Below are 17,614 nucleotides of genomic sequence, written 5' to 3'. Positions count from 1 at the left end.
GGTGAGATCCCTCTTCCAGATCCTCCTCTCCCGAGTCAGACGGGCGTCCTCGGTCATGTTTTCAGAGGAAGATTCAGACTTTGTTTCACTACAGGCCTCTAGCATGAGTGATAGGGTGCAAAGCCTTATTATTGCAGTCAACCAGACCTTAGGCATCATGGATACATCTACGGAACCCGCAGAAAAGGCGGTTTCGTTTAGACGGTCAAAACCAACTTCCAAGGTCTTTGCTCTACACACTGAATTTGTTGTGGTACTTGCCAGGGGAAAGGTGAACCATACCAGATGCTTTCAGACAGGGAAGCGTCTCGGCATCCTATATCCCTTCTCCCCTGAGCTCATCGCTAACTGGACTGATTTCTCGGCAGCGGACTCGTCGGTCCCCAGACTGTCCGCCAACATGGTCCTTCGACTTTTCTAATGCAGCATCCCTCATGGATTCCAAGGATACAAGTATAGAATCGCTGGAAAAATCAGCCTTTTGAAGTGGCTGCTTCTGCTTTGTGCCTCGGCCATTGCCTCTACCTGGGTCTCAAGGACCACAGCTAGATGGACCAAACAGCCTTGTAAGGGTACCACGGCTGGACCTCTTCCGGGGGAGCTGGCCGACCTGACGTACCAGATTTCCTATGCAGGGAAATATTTGGTAGCTGTCTCCCTAGATGCGTGTCTTGTGTGCAGCTCAGGTATCCAGCAATATGGTGACCATCTGGCGGAATATTTGGCTCAAGACATGGCAGGTGGACTTGTTTTCAATGAAGTCCCTTACCAGCCTCCCTTTCCAGGGGGCCCGTCTTTGACTACATGCTGGAACAAATTATTAAGGACGCAACGGGAGGCACGAGCGTCGCTGGCCTCCCCTGATATGGCAGTTCAGCTCCCTTTTTGTCCTTTCGCTGGTTCGTGGCGTCAGAATATTCCTCTGGCTAGCACAGACCGCGGTCTCGCCTGGCTAGAGAAAAGGCTTCCTTCAAGCCTACCCCTTCCTGGCGTTCCCTCAATTCCCATGGTAGGTCCACCAGGCCCAGACCTGGCAGATCTTCCTTGGCATTATTCGTGCTAAGGGCCCAGTGTTCCTCCCAGTTTGGGCGGGCGTCTGTTTTGTTTTTTTCTTTTTTGCAGGGATGTTTGGCTTGCCTCAGTCGAGGTCAGGGAGGTGGTATCCTCTGGATACAAGATGGGGTTCGCTTCGCGGCCCCGGAATCGCTTCTTCGAATCCCACCCTCTACAAGATCCTAATCTGATCCCAGGTTTCTTTGTGTCCATTGCCTTTCTTCTTTGTTCGGAGGTTATCGTTTCCATCTCAGTAGGAACGCTTCACAGGTTTCTATTCAAACCTGCTTGTAGTGCCGAAGAACAACGGCGCAGTTCGACCCATCTGGTTCCTAAGTTAGTGAACAAAAGGTTCTGCCTGCGGCATTTCAGGATGGAGTCCCTCTGTTCAGTATTGGCTTGCATGGAACCACAGGAATTCCTGTTCTCCATAGATATCCAAGAAGCCTATCTCGATGTTCTGATTTTCCCAGCACACCTGTGTCTCCTGCGTTTCGTGGTGCAGAAGAGTCATTTCTAGTTCATCGCCCTGCCACTCGGTCTTGCGACCGCACCCAGTGTCTTCATAAAGATCATGGCTACATTTATGGCCATTTTGAGGATCACGGGCCTAGTGCTCATTCCGTACCTCGAAGACATCAAGGCTCCGCCCCCCTCTCAGGCCCAGGAGAGTGACAATCATCCGACTCCCTGTCCCGTTTCTGGTGGCTGGTCAGCAGAACAAAGTCTTGTCTTGTTCCGAGTCAGTGCCTCGTCTTCTAAGGCATGCTGTTCGACACCTGTCAGTTGAGGGTTTTTTTGTTATTTTTTTCTTCTCAAGGAGAAACGGGCAATTCTCCAGGACGGAGTTTTCTGCAAGGCCCTCGGCTGCCTTCCTTCCGTTCAGCAATGAAGGTCCTGGGACGAATGGTGGCAGCATCGGAAGCGTTCCCTTTTGCGCTGTTCCACTTCAGTAGGCCATCCTTTCTCAGTGGGACAGGTTGGTGCTGTCTCTGGATCGTCCGATTCGGCCTTCCGTCCGATTCTAATGGTCTCTCAGCTGGTGGCTGTCATCCCCTCTCATTCCCCAGGTCCGGTCCTTCCTTCTCGCCCATGGCAGGTGGTGACGACGGTCGCCAGCCTTCCCGGCTGGGGCACGGTTTCCCACAATCCGTCAGTTAAAGGGGCGTTGGTCGGAGCAAGATTCCCCTCTGCCGATCGACATCCTTGAGATAGCGGCCATTCTTCTGTCCCTGAGTCACTGGGAAAAGGTTCTCAGAGGTCTGCCAGTCAGAATCCAGACGTCCAATGCCACGGCTGTGGCATATGTCAAACACCATGGAGGGAATCAGTCTCTTGGAAATGGCGGAGGTATCCAAGATCCTCTTCTGGGCAGAGGCGACGGTTCCGGCACTATCCGCAGTGCATATTCCCGGTGTTGGCAACTAGGCCGCGGTGTTTTTCTCTGCCACGAGGGCCTTTCGGCAGGAGAGTGGTCCCTGCATCGGGAGGTCTTCCTTCAAATTTGCCTTTGATGGGGATCTCCGGACGCGGATCTCTTGGTGTCGCGACTGCTTAGGAAGGTTCCACCGTTTATTTCCAGGTCTGCGACCCTCTTGTAGTGGAGACCGATGCTTTGGCCATTCCTGGGTCGCATTTTGTATTTCCCTATCTGTTTCCTCCCCTTCCCTTCTTCCCAGGCTGTTGAAGATCATTGCGGAGGGGGTGCCGGTCTTTCTGATCGCACCAGATTGGCCCAGAAGGTTCTGGTTCGCTGAGATCGCCAATCTCCTCGCGGACTTCCTCTGGAGGCCCCAGACAGGCCAGATCTTCTGTCCCAAGGACCGATCTGCCACCAGAGTTCTTGGTTGCTCAATTTAACATCTTGGCTGTTGAATCCTTCCATTTGGCCTTTTCTCAAGGCGGGACTTGATGCTGGCCTTGACCTTAGTCCTCTAAAGGGTCAGGTAGCAACGCTTTCCATTCTCTTTCTGAAGTCCCATTTCAGAAGTCCTTGACTTCCCGTTCTCAGGTCAGATATTTAGATCTGAGAGACCTCGGTGGTTGATACCTCTTAATGGCTAACTGAAAAGATGGTAGCAAATTGCAAACCTTCGAGACTTCTCAGGCCTCTTCATCAGGCATAGACTAATTCAATTCCAAATATTTTATCTACTGGCTATCACGGTACAAGGATATATATCCGTCCCGTTCTCAGGTCAGAACTTTTCTTCAAGGAGTGGTGCATGCAGCTCTCTTGTACCGGACTCTCGTGGATCCCAAGGAGCTTAATCTTGTTCTGGAGGCTGTGGGGTTCCCCCCCCTTGAACCTCCCCATGAGGCCTCACTGTCTGTTCTGTCCTGCAAGGTGTCGTTTCTGGTGGCCATCACCTCCATTAGGCGCGTCTCGGAGTTGGTGGCTCTCTCCTGTCGCCCCATTTCTTGGTTCTTCACCAAGATAAGGTAGTTTACGGCCATCGTCGCCTTTTCTTCCCAGGGTGGTGTCCTCCTTGTTACTTCAATAAGATCGTCCTTCCCACCTTTTTGTTCTGCTCCGACCTATTCTCTGGAGCGTTCGCTGAACAGGCCAGACCTGGTCAGGGCGGTGAGGATCTATTTGTCTAGGACCACCTTCTTTAGGAAGACGGACCGTCTATTTGTCATTCCAGACGGTGCGCCAAGAGGCCTGCCAGCCTCCAAGGTTATGATTGTTCTCTGGATCAGACCTGCTATTCTGGAGGCTTACCAGGTCAGGAACAGAGTGACTCCTCCTGGGATTAAGACTCACTCTGCCCCGGGCAGTGGGCGCCTCCTGGGCGGTACACCATGGGGCATCTGCCCTACAACTTTGCAAGGCAACCTGGTGTTCCATTCACTCATTTGCCAAATGTTATAAGCTCCATACCTACGCTTTGCCAGTTGCCAGCCTAGGCGGAAGGATCTTGCAGGCGGCAGTGGTAAGTTCTCCGACCTGAATGGAGTTTTTTTCTGCTGTTCCCACCCCAGGGACTGCTTTGGGACATCCCATGGTTCCTGTGTCCCCCAATGAGGCGATAGAGAAAACAGGATTTTTGGTTGCTTACCGTAAAATCTGTTTCTCGGAGCCTTCATTGGGGGACACAGCACCCTCCCAAGTTGAACAGCTCTGTTTTATTGTGTTATATTGTCACAGTTTGACTTTCTATCTTTAACATGTTACTTCTCCTACTGCTTTTTTCACTAACTGAATATCCTACTTCCAGTCGGTGGGGTGTACACTGCAGAGGAGGAGCTAACTTTTTTATTTGCATAGTGTCAGCCTCCTAGTGGCAGCAGCATACACCCATGGTTCCTGTGTCCCCCAATGAAGGCTCCGAGAAACAGATTTTACGGTAAGCAACCAAAAATCCTGTTTTCTGCAGAGGGAACTTGGCTGTGATCGATAATTCTGGAGATACGGAAACATTCACTAGTAGTAGATTACATAGTAGTAAATCTAGATCTGGTAGCTGCCAGGATGGTGCATGCCCTCTTTTTGGTGCAGCAGCCACCGGATTCTAGCAGTGCAGCCATGCCCAGCCCTACATGCAACTCTCATTCTGTGGTCCCTGTGCCGTCCTTTTCGGGTGTTTGATTCACCCTTTCCTTACCCGCTGGCTGCATTATTTGATTGAAGTTCCTGTTGGAGTCCCTTTAACGCGTGGCATTTTTAGGACCTGAACCAATCAGGTATGGATGAAGCTACAGACACCACAGACAGTAAATAAATACAGTAAAATGGAAAACAAATACAATAAATACAATTAGGGAAAAATAATATAACAATGAAAAAAGTGTGTAACTCCAAAGCCAGTACTGCATTACATAAACATATTGTACAAGTACTCAGTGCATTACCCCTAGTCACTCAATGTTCCGGTTTGTCCATTGCTTAATCCAGATCCATGTGATTTTGCACTTTCACTAAAAAATATCTGCCTGGATGATTTCATCAACAACTTCTGCAGCGATACTAAAACCTAATCCAGTGCGCTTTGATGTGCATGTAGATGATTTGTGTTAGCTTCTATCCTGGCTCGTTTCTAAGCATTTTACATGTTTCTTCCGAAGATCCGACACAAATGGGAGGACTGAGCATGCTGCTTCTGGCTGGGGAACATGCCCTGACTGCACACAAGGATCAAGTGATGGCTGCTGATGGAGAGAATGAAGAGCTGGAGGTCTGTAATGACTAGGAATGAGTGTAAGGTCTGCATTACTAGGCAGAGATGATAGTGGGACCTACGTGCACATCACCAGCATTATAACATAATGACTTTGTAAAGGCTGTCTTCTCTGGTAACAGTGTGTTCCTGGTTGTTTTCTGAATTATTCATAATTTTGTCCACTTTTAGTTTAAACCTATTGAACATCATTAACAAGAGCTTTTATGATATACAGCTCTGGCAAAAGACCACGGCAAAATGTTCATTTTGTCTGATTTTTCTCTTTATGTATATTTTTGAGCGAAATGTAAATTGTTCTTTTAGTCTATAAACTTCTGACAACATGTCTCCGAATTTCCAAGTAATACATTTTGTATTTTTTTCGGAAAAGGAGAAATGGTCAAAATAAAAATAAAAAAAAAGAAGCAAAAACGTGCTTTCAGACCTCAAATAATGCAAAGAAACAAGTTCATAATAATTCAGGAAGAGTTCAGAAATCAATATTTTGTGGAATAACAATGATTTTTAATCACAGCTTTCATGTGTCTTGGCATGCTTTCCACCAGTCTTTCACACTGCTTCTGGTGCAAAAATGTAAGCAGTTCTTCTTTGTTTGATGGCTTATGACTCTCCATCATCCTCTTGATTACATTCCGGAGGTTTTCAATGGGGTTCAGGTCTGGAGATTGGGCTGCCCATAACAGGGTTTTGATGTGGTGGTCTCTTAATTTTTGCCAGAGCTGTATTTATTATCTATCCCATGGATAGATGGGAAATGTTATTTTTGGTATAACCACTTATATTGCACTTTATATGCACAGGAGTCTGCAAGTCCTACTGAGTCAAAGGAGTCAGACTGCTCTCTGCCCACAAAGAAGTCTACATTACTTGAACTTGCTGAGGTATGAAACTCCGCCATTTATATCTTATCGATATGAGCAACAATCATTTTTATTCTTGGCTTTATGTCTGCTCTTATTCCCCATATAAACCATGATCATAGTGTCCATCATATTCATTAAGGCTTTGATCATATCTGCATCATGGCTTCTGACGGATCCACGACAGATCTGTTTATTACTCAGATTGGACATATTCCAGATCCACTGGCATCAATTGAATCCTTTAAAGGGGTTTTTAGGTGAAAGCAAGTTATTATATATCCGAATGATTAGTGATCGCTTACTGATCAATGGAAGTCCAACGGCTGGGACCTGCACCACTCAGTAGAATTGAACGTTTTTATCCCAGATGGGGCACTTTTATCCTCATGGGGATAAATCCTCATTGAGCTGCAGGTTTGAGGAGCAACCGTCGCACCATTCATTTTTTGGGGGGCTACTGTAAAAAGCCAAGCACAGTGCTAGGCAGCCTAATAGGGAGAGAATGGAGCGCAATCTAATGGGATTGGTGCCGATCCCAGCTGTCTGACCCCATTGATGGAACACGTTTTCCCCTTGTTTTTACTGCGTAATCCCCTTTTAAGGTATTTTCCATGCCAAAAGAAATGGCCAAATTGTAAAAATGAGGATATTTTTGCCTGTGGTTGAATTTTTAATAGATTTTTTTTTTAGTCTAAGCTTTAGATTTCCTACTAAGACTTTCATTAGAGTGTACTCATTTTCTCAACATGCTCTTGAATTAATTTGTTAGGAAAATTACTTTATTTTGGGTGTGCATAATAACGAATCGTGTTTGCGGTCAATGGCCCATGGGAGTATTTTGTAGCATGATATCCCATTGAAAATGTTGATTCTGTAAGGAAACTAAAGGTTTTCTAACAAATCTGTTGGGGTGTACTCATTTATGCACTGTATGTATTTCTAATACAGATGACCCATCGCAATATTCAATGTAAATTTATATCTTAAAAGTAACCTATTTGGGAACAGCCAGAATAAATCATCTCAATCCATGACCCATAACTTAAGTGTTTTTTTTTTCCCTTTCTAAAGAAGTAATGCTCAATACAGTAGTCTATGAATTGTTCCCTAGTGGCGATAGCAGGCTGTAATATGAGCACCTCAAAATAAGGAACTAGTTCTCTAGATCACTGAAAAGTACTAAAATAGCAGCACCTTTCAGTATAATCGCATGTACAGGTTGTGCCTTGTGACACAGAGACTAGTGTTTGGCCGCCATGGTCACGTATGGACCAACTGCAGAGGGGATGTAATACATTTTTATTATTATTATTATTATTTTAACTTATTTTCATCTATTACCATATATTTTTTTTCAAACTCGCATTCAGCCTCTATAATGTCTCATAGCCAAGTAAACTATGTCATGCATTGCATATGTCAGCGTCTTCATTTTGGAGCCACCACTAAACTTGTATTGGTTTGCAATTATTTTGGAAATGTCCGAATTATAGGTTATTAATGAATTCTATGTTTAGTTTTCTTCAAGCACATCCGACTCAGATGCCGCTTCACCAGCTAAGCGATGCGACAAGTCTGCACTCTTCCAGTTTGCAGAAGTAAGTGATAAAACCAAAAGATGCATTTCATTGTGTCCAGTTCTTTAAAGCTTCAAGTAATTAAAGTGCAGACTGTGACTTTGAACGTTTAGGCTACTTTCACACTGGCGTTTTTTTTAATACGTCGCAATGCGTCGTTTAGGGGAAAAAACGCATCCTGCAAAGTTGTTTGCAGGATGCGTTTTTGCCCCATAGAGTAACATTACTGACGCATTGCGACGTATTGTCACACGTCGCAACCGTCGTGCGACGGTTGCGCCGTGTTGTGGCGGACCGACGGGAGCAAAAAAAACGTTAAATGTAAAGTTTTTTGCTGCCGACGGACCGCTTTTTCCGCCCCCACCTTCTCGCACCTCACAATGGGGCAGCGGATGCACCGGAGAAATGCATCTGCTGCACCCGTTGTGCGGCGCATCCAACGCTAGCGTCGGAATCTCGGCCCGACGCAATGCGACGGGCTGAATCCGACGCTAGTGTGAAAGTAGCCGTACAAGGAAGCCCAGACAAGGTCCTATACGTATTCTGGAGTCGAAGTAAGCCTGCAAAAAATTACTCAATCAAATTCTATTATGAAAGCATATGTCTTCATTGAGACAATAAACGCATAAAGGCATATTGAAAGAAGAGGTTATGCAGAGAAAATTCATCGGGTTTCCCTTTCTGAAACCCTTTCTGAGGAAGCCTTAAAAGCGAAACGCACGTAAAGGGTGCAGCGGGGTAAGTATATATATTTTTTCATATGGATTTAATACTTTATGTGCCTGGTCACTGCTTTGAATAATCACTTACATGCCTTATGGAATCAGGCTTATAGCATTTAGTAGTCACAATAGTTTTGAACGTTTACATGAGCACTGTCACTTTATTAATTGATAATTTAATAAATACTTGTGTCTGAATTTTAAACCCTTTTTTTCTGTATCTGGGTTCATTAGCAATAACTACTGGCCGCTAGGTGGAGACCTTGCTCCAGAAAAATATCTTTCATTATATAAAAGTATATGATACAGGTGTGTCTCACAAAATTAGAATATAATCAAAAAGTTGATTTATTCCAGTTCTGCAATACAAAAAGTGAAAAGTGATCTATTTAAAGTGTTTATTTCTGTAAATGTTGATGGTTATGGCTTACAGCTAATGAAAACCCAAAAGTCATTAATAAAAAAGAATGTATGACGGCACCAGGATGAGTGGTTTTTGATGGTAGTTAAAATAGGCAAAAAAGCTGCAATTAATCAGAGTTTCATGTGGCAAACAGACCAACCGTGGACCATAATCGCATAGTGGTGCACAACCAAGCAGCAATTCATATAAGCGTCCAGAGAAAAAAACAGAAAAGTTGGCACTCACCCAGCGATGTAAATGAAAAAGTCCTTTATTTATCCATACATTGGGATGAGGACATGCCTTTAGGTTTGCAGTTCAAGCGAGAGGGTGCCGGGAGGGAACCGGGCGATGGCCGTTACACGCGGACTGCGCTTCAACGGGTCCAGGTATCAAAATACCGTCGTCCGGTTCCCTCCCTGCACCCTCTCGCTTTAACTGCAGCCCTAAAGGCATGTCCGCATCCCAATGTATGGATAAATAAAGGACTTATTCATTTACATCGCTGGGTGAGTGCCAACTTTTCTTTTTTTTTTTTTTTTGTTTGTTTGTTTTTTTTCTCTGGACACCCAAAAGTCATTATCTCAGTAAATTAGAATAATTAACTAAACACCTGCATCGCCTTCCTAAGCTCTTAGTCTGTTTCAGTAGGCTCCACAATCATGGGGAAGACTGCTGACTTGACAGATGTCCAGAAGGCAGTCATTGACACACTCCACAAGGAGGATAAGCCACAAAAGTCTTTCCTAAAGAAGCTGGTTGTTCATAGAGTGCTGTATCCAAGAATATTAATGGAAAGTTGAGTGGAAGGAAAAAGTGTTGTAGTACAAGGTGCTCAAGCAACCAGGATAACCTCAGCTTTGAAAGGATTGTTGAGTAAAGTCCATTCAAAAATTTTTAGGAGATTCACAAGGAGTGGACTGCTGCCGGAGTCATTGCTTCAAGAGCCACCACACACAGACGTGTCCAGATCATGAGCTACAAGTGTCACATTCCTTGTGTCAAGCCACTCATGACCAATAAACATCGCCAATAGACGTTCCCAGCGATGCATCGCGAAATTACCCAGATGACTTAGCGGTCTCGCGAGACCGCTAAGTCATCTGGGTAATTTTGCAATGCATCTCTGGGAATGGAAGGTGAGAATAGCAGGTTTTTTGTTTTTTTTATTATTTTTAACATTATATCTTTTTACTATTGATGCTGCATAGGCCGCATCAATAGTAGAAAGTTGGTCACACAGGGTTAATAGCAGTGTTAACGGAGTGCGTTACCCGCGGCATAACGCGGTCCGTTAATGCTGCCATTAACTTTGTGTCAACGCTGACTGGAGGGGAGTATGGAGCGGGCACCGGGCACTGACTGGACGGAAGTAGGGAGGGACTAATTCTCGGCCGGACTGTGCCCGCCACTGATTTGTCACGGCCTGGCGCCACGACCAATCAGCGACACGGGATTTCCGTGACAGACAGACAGACGGAAGTACCCCTTAGACAATTATATATAGAGAGAGATAGATATGGATGGAGACACACATGCACACACATATACATATATTATACACAGAGACAGATGCAAAGCAAAATCTTAATACTCTGGCTTTTCCTATGTTAGCATGGAAATGGCAGCTACTGATAACGGGGAAGTGTTCTTTTGTATTTTATCTCTTTATTATCAGAACCGCCAGATAACACTGAAGTGCATCAAATAGGATCGATTAAAAGTTAGAGAAAAATAGAAAATAAAATGAATCAAAGCCGCGCTCCCTAAGATGTCAGTGTAGGACAGAAGAGGCTGCAGCGCTCACTGAGATGTCAGTGTGGAACAGAAGAGGCTGCAGCGCTCACTGAGATGTCCGTGTGGAACAGAAGAGGCTGCAGCACTCACTGAGATGTCAGTGTGGAACAGAAGAGGCTGCAGCACTCGCTAAGGAGTCAGTGTAGAACAGAAGAGGCTGCAGCACTCGCTAAGGAGTCAGTGTAGAACAGAAGAGGCTGCAGCACTCGCTAAGGAGTCAGTGTAGAACAGAAGAGGCTGCAGCACTCGCTAAGGAGTCAGTGTAGAACAGAAGAGGCTGCAGTACTCACTGAGAGGTCAGTGTAGAACAGAAGAGGCTGCAGCACTCGCTAAGGAGTCAGTGTAGAACAGAAGAGGCTGCAGCACTCGCTAAGGAGTCAGTGTAGAACAGAAGAGGCTGCAGCGCTCACTGAGATGTCAGTGTGGAACAGAAGAGGCTGCAGCGCTCACTGAGATGTCAGTGTAGAACAGAAGAGGCTGCAGCGCTCACTGAGATGTCAGTGTAGAACAGAAGAGGCTGCAGTACTCACTGAGAGGTCAGTGTGGAACAGAAGAGGCTGCAGCACTCGCTAAGGAGTCAGTGTAGAACAGAAGAGGCTGCAGTACTCACTGAGAGGTCAGTGTAGAACAGAAGAGGCTGCAGCACTCGCTAAGGAGTCAGTGTAGAACAGAAGAGGCTGCAGCACTCGCTAAGGAGTCAGTGTAGAACAGAAGAGGCTGCAGCACTCGCTAAGGAGTCAGTGTAGAACAGAAGAGGCTGCAGTACTCACTGAGAGGTCAGTGTAGAACAGAAGAGGCTGCAGCACTCGCTAAGGAGTCAGTGTAGAACAGAAGAGGCTGCAGCGCTCACTGAGATGCGGTGGACACCGCGTCTGGGCCAGGAGCACACACCAAACACGCAGCTTTAAGCGCATTTACTTTTACGGCTTTAAAACCCATGTAACCGCCCTGCACACAGACAGTCTAATCCCCTTTGGGCTCTATCCAAAAACCCACAAGTACCTAACTGATGAAGGTCCCGAATTTAGGGACCGAAACGTTTTGTTGGTACTACAAAATAAAACCTCTCACAAAGCATTAAGTTGAGTGCCAGGTTGTTCTATCTAGTAAATTCGATATGTCTCATAAAAGTGTTAGAAAATTAAAGCAGAGATCTCATTTTTAAAATGGACGGCACACTTTTTTTTTTAAAATAAGCATGTGTCCTAAACGTGACCAATATATGTAATTGGTAGCATACATATGTGTCGGGAATGACCATTTTGCTTATTTTTTTTTTTTTTATCATGCCTAGATCTCTTCAAGTACCTTAAAAATTGCCAGTCCGGAACCTACAAAGCGCTGTGGAAAGTCTGCACTTTTCCATTTAGCAGAGGTAATCTAATATGGCCTATGTTAGTTATTAGGGTCTGTGCCTTTATTAAATGACCGAGATTGTGTGAATAACATGTTGGTGATATATTTTATTTAACCTGAGTTTTATTATAATTTCTTATTTATATAATGGATAACATTAACCATTACCAGCCTGTGTTTAAGACACACTGGCAATTCTTCTGTTAGGATACCTGACATTGTGAACGCAGACTGACCCTCGAGTCAGAAATGAAGTGTTGTCAGATTGGTAACTGTCCTCGGACAGCCGCACTAATGAGATGTCACTGTCTGTCAGGTTTGCTCCATCACTTTTCGTTAGCCATATTATGAATACACCTCACTACTTTTTTTTTCTCCATTGTGTGACTGATGTGTTTGTTGGTTTTGAGTGTAGATTTCCTCAAGCTCATCACATTCCGATTCATCTGTATCAGCAAAGCAGTGTGGGACATCAGCATTGTTTCAGCTGGCAGAGGTAACAACCGCAAAATACCTGATGATTTTAAGTCGTGAACGTGACTACGTTATGTTGCTCTACTACTAAATTATAATTGTGCATTGCTTTCTGTATCCATACTATAAAGTGGAGGAAGAAAATATCTATTGCTACATTTTATATTGGATGGAAATGTTTATATCAGAGTTTTCCTAGTTTCTCCACTTTGGACACTCCTTATTTATTAGAAGGTTCCCTCGTCAATAATCGGATCACAATTGTCTGCTCTGATGATGCTCCCAATGATCAGCTGTAATCTAGGGTGAGAACAGGCTTTGGTGTTCTCTTTCCCTGCAGGGGACATGATGCATTACTCGGCGCCTATTCAGATTGGTGGGTTTTTCCATGACAAATCTTCCAGGGAGAGAGCGAGACCCACTGTAATCTCTCTCTATTTTGAATGAGAGGTCAGGATTAGGGATGAGCGAATAGCTTCAGATAACTCTTTATCCGAATAGCTGCCTCGGGACCCCGGATACCTGGAGCGCTTCTGATGATCAGCCGCATGGACAGCCTGTTTGTTGGACTGTCCATGTATGTGTTGTGACTGTGACACAGCCGCGAGACATGCCGTTGCGGCGCCGGACACCTGATTATCGGAGTGCTCCTGGCATCCGGGTTCCCGGTGCAGCTATTCAGGAAGGGCTATAGCTATTCTGATAAGTTCTTATCCAAAGCTTTTCGATCAACCCTAGTCAGGATGCTAGGATCATGAATAGAAGAACCCCGCCCTATCTGTTAATTCGGAATTTTGTCATTTGGTATATGAGACTTAGTTGTCTACCCATGGCAACTCTTTTGAGATAACAAGGCTTAACTATGCCTCAATGACAGTTCCCCTCCAATAGTAATAGGTAACATTGAAGAAACCTCAAATTTTATGTCGGTCATCTGAGCTGAACTCACACATGCAGTTTTCAATTTAGGGATGGGTTTTCATAGAGCATTTTATTGTTACCGTATGTTCACATGTTGCGTTTTTGCAGCATTTTTTTCTTTTTTTAATTCTATTTAAAAGCTGCTCTCTACAGTACCCGCAAAAGCTATGAGATTTCAGAAACCTCATGTACACGGAATTGGAAAACTGCTACTTTTTTCTTTAAATCTGCCGTATATCAGTTTTTTCAGTATTTCTGAAACGTTTTTTTCACCAAACCGTGCAATGAGAGAGCGCCTAAAACAAAACCATGCGTCTTTGTTGGTGAATAAAACTAACTTTATTAAACATGTCCTGTAGACACATGGCACATGTAAACTGCACCAAAAAAGCAGCAAAAACATGATAAAACCTGCTTTTTGTAAGCCGTTTCTTTACTGCCAGGAACGCAGATTTTGCCTACACACAAAAATGCAGCAAAAATGCAATGTGTGAAATGGCACAAAACATATTTTCTCCTACGCCTCATTGGGAGACACAGGACCATGGGTGTTATGCTGCCTGCCACTAGGAGGACACTAAGTTAACACAGAAAGATTAAATCCTCCCCTGCAGTATACACCCTCTCACTGGCCAATATACAACCAGTTCTTGCTTAGTGTTTGTAGGAGGCACTTGGGTTTGTTTCAGACCCCAACGTTTTTATTTTCATTTTTATTTTCTGTAAATTTTTATTTTTAATTACCGTAACGGAGTGAAGGGGGCGACGGATTCCTTTTCTAGGGTCCGCTCTCCCCCAAACCATCAACAGGTGAGCAAGCGGAGTATACCTCCCCGTATCCTCTCCTGCGACGACTGGGGCACGCCAAATTCTGTTCTTGGGCGACGGTTCCTCCTTTGGTCTTGATCTCTCCCCCCCTTATAACACGGCGAGCACATAGAGCTTCTGCTCTCATATTCTTCTCCTTGGCCCAATGCTATATGATCAGAGGCCCCCACCCGATGGCATCACTGCAGCCCCACGACCACTGAAAGCCCTGGAGGTGAAGTTGGATGAAGGGCCCTCCCCGATCAGGGAGGATGGATGGAGCGCTTACCCTCACAAGTGACAGGAGGCTGGGGAGAGGCTGCATCGCGCTGTGAGTATATTCTCCTCGCGCTTACCGGCATCGGAGAGTGTGGTCCTGGTCCCTGGGGAGAAGCGCCGTTGGCCGGGTGCCAGCGGCAGTCAGCCAGCGTTCCGTCGCGGGCCGCCGGCGCGCATCGCCGGCAGGCCCCAGGAATTTAGTCCCCGGCTTTTTAGCCAGACTTTTTAGCATTGCTCCACCCACCACCAGAGCTCCGACCACTCTCTCATGCAAAATCTTGGGTGCCATGTTGCTCGCGCTCCTGAGGAAACCAGCCGCACAGTGTCACCACGCTGACTGACAGCTCCGACAGCTACGGGGCCGTCGAACATCCCTTCTGCCATCCCATTCCTCCCTGGGGACGCAGGACCGTGGGTAAGCTCTACCAGGAAGAGCTTAACCCCTTCTCTGCACACATACCCTGCCTATCTCTAAAGACACGCTATGTCTCACCCTAAAGAAGCCAAAATGGTTAACAAAAAGGACACAGTGTTCTTTACTTCATGTGCCACTTGCAGCACTGCCTTGCCCCGAGCTCACAACACCCCGTTATGTGCGGATTGTGAATCCGGCCTGTGTGCAGCCGCCACTAACGCTGCCTCCGACCCTGCTGAGCCTAGTTTCCCTGAGTGGGCCGCTTCCCTATCACGATCTATGGCTTCCCTGGCCAAAGCAATAGGCTCCCTCCGGGGTCCCTCTTTTAGTCAGACCGCGGAGAACTCTGGCGACGGTACGGATCTGCCCACCTGAAGGGGGCGCACTCCGTCACTAAGGGCTCAGGGTTCTAGAAAACGGACCGATGTCGCGTCCCCCGATCACAGCCATGCTTGTGTTTCAGCTTCTACGAGCTCAATTTCTCGTTCCCCTTCTCCTGAGAACCATAACGCACACGACTCAGAATACGAGTCTGATGCATCTTTAGTCCAGGATTCCTCGACTTCTCAAGAGATGCTTGATTCTCTTATTGAGGCGGTCAACAAGACCCTGAAGGTGGACGGGGAACCCTTATCCACTCAGGAACACGTGTCTTTTAAAAAGACTAAACGTGCCCAAAAGGTATTCGCCACTCATCCTGAATGTAAGGACATTGTCTAGAAACACAGGGACCGGCCCGATAAACGTTTCACGGGTCAAAAGCCTATTGAGTCCAAATACCCTTTTGCTCAGGAACTAATGAAGAACTGGCTAGTCTCCTTCAGTGGATTCTGCCGTATCACATCTTGCCTCCAAAACGCTCCTATCCTTGTCTAACTGTTCTTCAGTCAAAAACCCCACTGAGTGTCAAATTGATTACCTGGCTCGCTCTGTTTTCGAGGCTACAGGAGCGTCTCTCTTTCCATCTTTCGCCGCTACTTGGGTGCTAAGGCTATGGTCTCTTGGGCTGAGGTGCTGACCACAACCATCCATGACAGTAATCTCCCTCCAGAGGTGATCAATCTGGCTAATCAGATAGCCCAAGCCGGGGACTTTGTGGTTAATGCTTCAATAGACGCGGCCAATTTCGCTGCACAAGCAGCCGTGAACGCAATCTCCATCAGACGAGCCCTGTGGCTCAGAGATTGGCGAGCAGATTCTGCTTCCAAAAAATCATTGACATCTCTGCCCTACCAAGCTTGTCGCTTATTCGGAGAAAAGTTGGACCAAATTATTTCCGACGCTACCGGAGCAAAGAGTAAATTCCTCCCTCAACAAAAACCTGACCGGCAGTTTCGGTATCAACAACGACCCCGAATCCGGCCCTTTCTCAACAATCCCAATTGGTCATCTCCATCCTCCAGATCAGGTCGAGTATCGCGTGGAGACAGAGGTTCCCAGGTCTCATACAGGCCCAACCGTAGCTGGAAACCCAGACCGAGGTCATCTGGATCTAAGGGATCCAGATCCCTTAGACCTTCCAATCAGTGACTCGTTGCAACATTCGGAGGACATCGACAAAGTAGGCGGCCGTTTACTTTCGTTCCGCCAATCCTGGGTCTCAGTCGCCCACGATGAGTGGGTCAGAGAACCGGTGTCCTCCGGATACAAAATAGAGTTTTCTTCCCCCCCCCAACACGCTTCTTCCTGTCGTGTCTTCCCAAAACAAAGACAAGGGCCTTTCTCCAGGCCATACGGGCACTACAAAGAGACGGAGTCATCATTCCGGTTCCCCAAGACCAAAGGTTCAAGGGGTTTTACTTGAACCTATTCGTGGTCCCAAAAAAGGACGGTTCGCTGCGACCAATACTGGATCTAAAGCTTCTGAACAACTTTGTCAAAATTCGACGCTTCAGAATGGAATCTCTCCGTTCTGTTGTCGCGTCCACGGAAAAGGGAGAATTCCTAGCATCCATAGACATAAAGGATGCTTACCTCCACATCCCAATTTTCCCTCCTCATCAATAGTTCCTTCGCTTTTCACGAGGAACCCTTCAGCCTCTCCACCGCTCCCAGAGTTTTCACAAAGGTCATGGCAGCTGCCATGGCCATTCTTCATGCTCGGGGAGTGGTGGTACTTCCGTACCTGGACGACCTACTGATAAAAGGCCCGTCATATCCAGCCTGCGAGGAGTCAGTCGATATCACGGTGGATACACTTTCTCGCCTGAATTGGAATATAAACTTCGACAAATCTTCTCCGGTCCCAGCTCAGCGGATTTGCTTCTTAGGAATGACCCTGGACACTTCCCGCGGCTTGGTCTTTCTCCCTCCAGAAAAGGCCTTGCCCTTGCAGCAGGGAGCACGGACTCTCTCCCGCCCAGTCTCTCACTCCATTCGTTTCAGCATGCGCATTCTCGGACAAATGGTAGCAGCCATGGAAGCGGTTCCATTCGCGTAGTTCCACCTTCGTCCCTTACAACATGCACTGCTGTCGGCATTGAACGGGAACCCGTCCTCTCTCGACCGTCGTCTCCGTCTGTCTCAGCAAGTCAGGCAGACCCTCAGGTGGTGGACGCTGAAGTCCTCCCTGTACCAGGGAAAGTCTTTTCTCCCTGCGCTTACTGGTGGTGACCACCGATGTAGCCTTTTGGGCTTGGGTGCGGTCTTCAACCAATACACAGTACAGGGGCGGTGGTCCACTTGAGTCGCGTCTCCCCATCAATATCCTGGAAATTCGAGCGATCAGACTAGCTGTGTTCCGTTTTCACCATCTCCTGGCAG

At 46.5% G+C, this 17,614-nt stretch overlaps 1 protein-coding gene across 2 annotated transcripts in view; it reads left to right on the top strand.

The window, feature by feature from the left end:
* BBX (BBX high mobility group box domain containing) overlaps window positions 1-17,614 on the top strand; it is a 123,829-nt gene that overhangs the window by 41,236 nt on the left and 64,979 nt on the right. Inside the window, exons 4-8 of one of the 2 annotated variants that reach the window (XM_069757769.1) lie at window positions 5,122-5,231; window positions 6,038-6,118; window positions 7,618-7,698; window positions 11,894-11,974; window positions 12,371-12,451. In XM_069757769.1, coding sequence (XP_069613870.1) covers window positions 5,122-5,231; window positions 6,038-6,118; window positions 7,618-7,698; window positions 11,894-11,974; window positions 12,371-12,451 — 434 coding nt within the window. The remainder of the gene's footprint in view (window positions 1-5,121; window positions 5,232-6,037; window positions 6,119-7,617; window positions 7,699-11,893; window positions 11,975-12,370; window positions 12,452-17,614) is intronic. The other variant, XM_069757770.1, reaches the window with a different exon arrangement.

This window comes from Ranitomeya imitator, chromosome 3, assembly GCF_032444005.1.
Source record: "Ranitomeya imitator isolate aRanImi1 chromosome 3, aRanImi1.pri, whole genome shotgun sequence".
NCBI classification, from domain to species: domain Eukaryota; kingdom Metazoa; phylum Chordata; class Amphibia; order Anura; family Dendrobatidae; genus Ranitomeya; species Ranitomeya imitator.
This window is presented reverse-complemented; position numbering and strand designations above follow the sequence as displayed.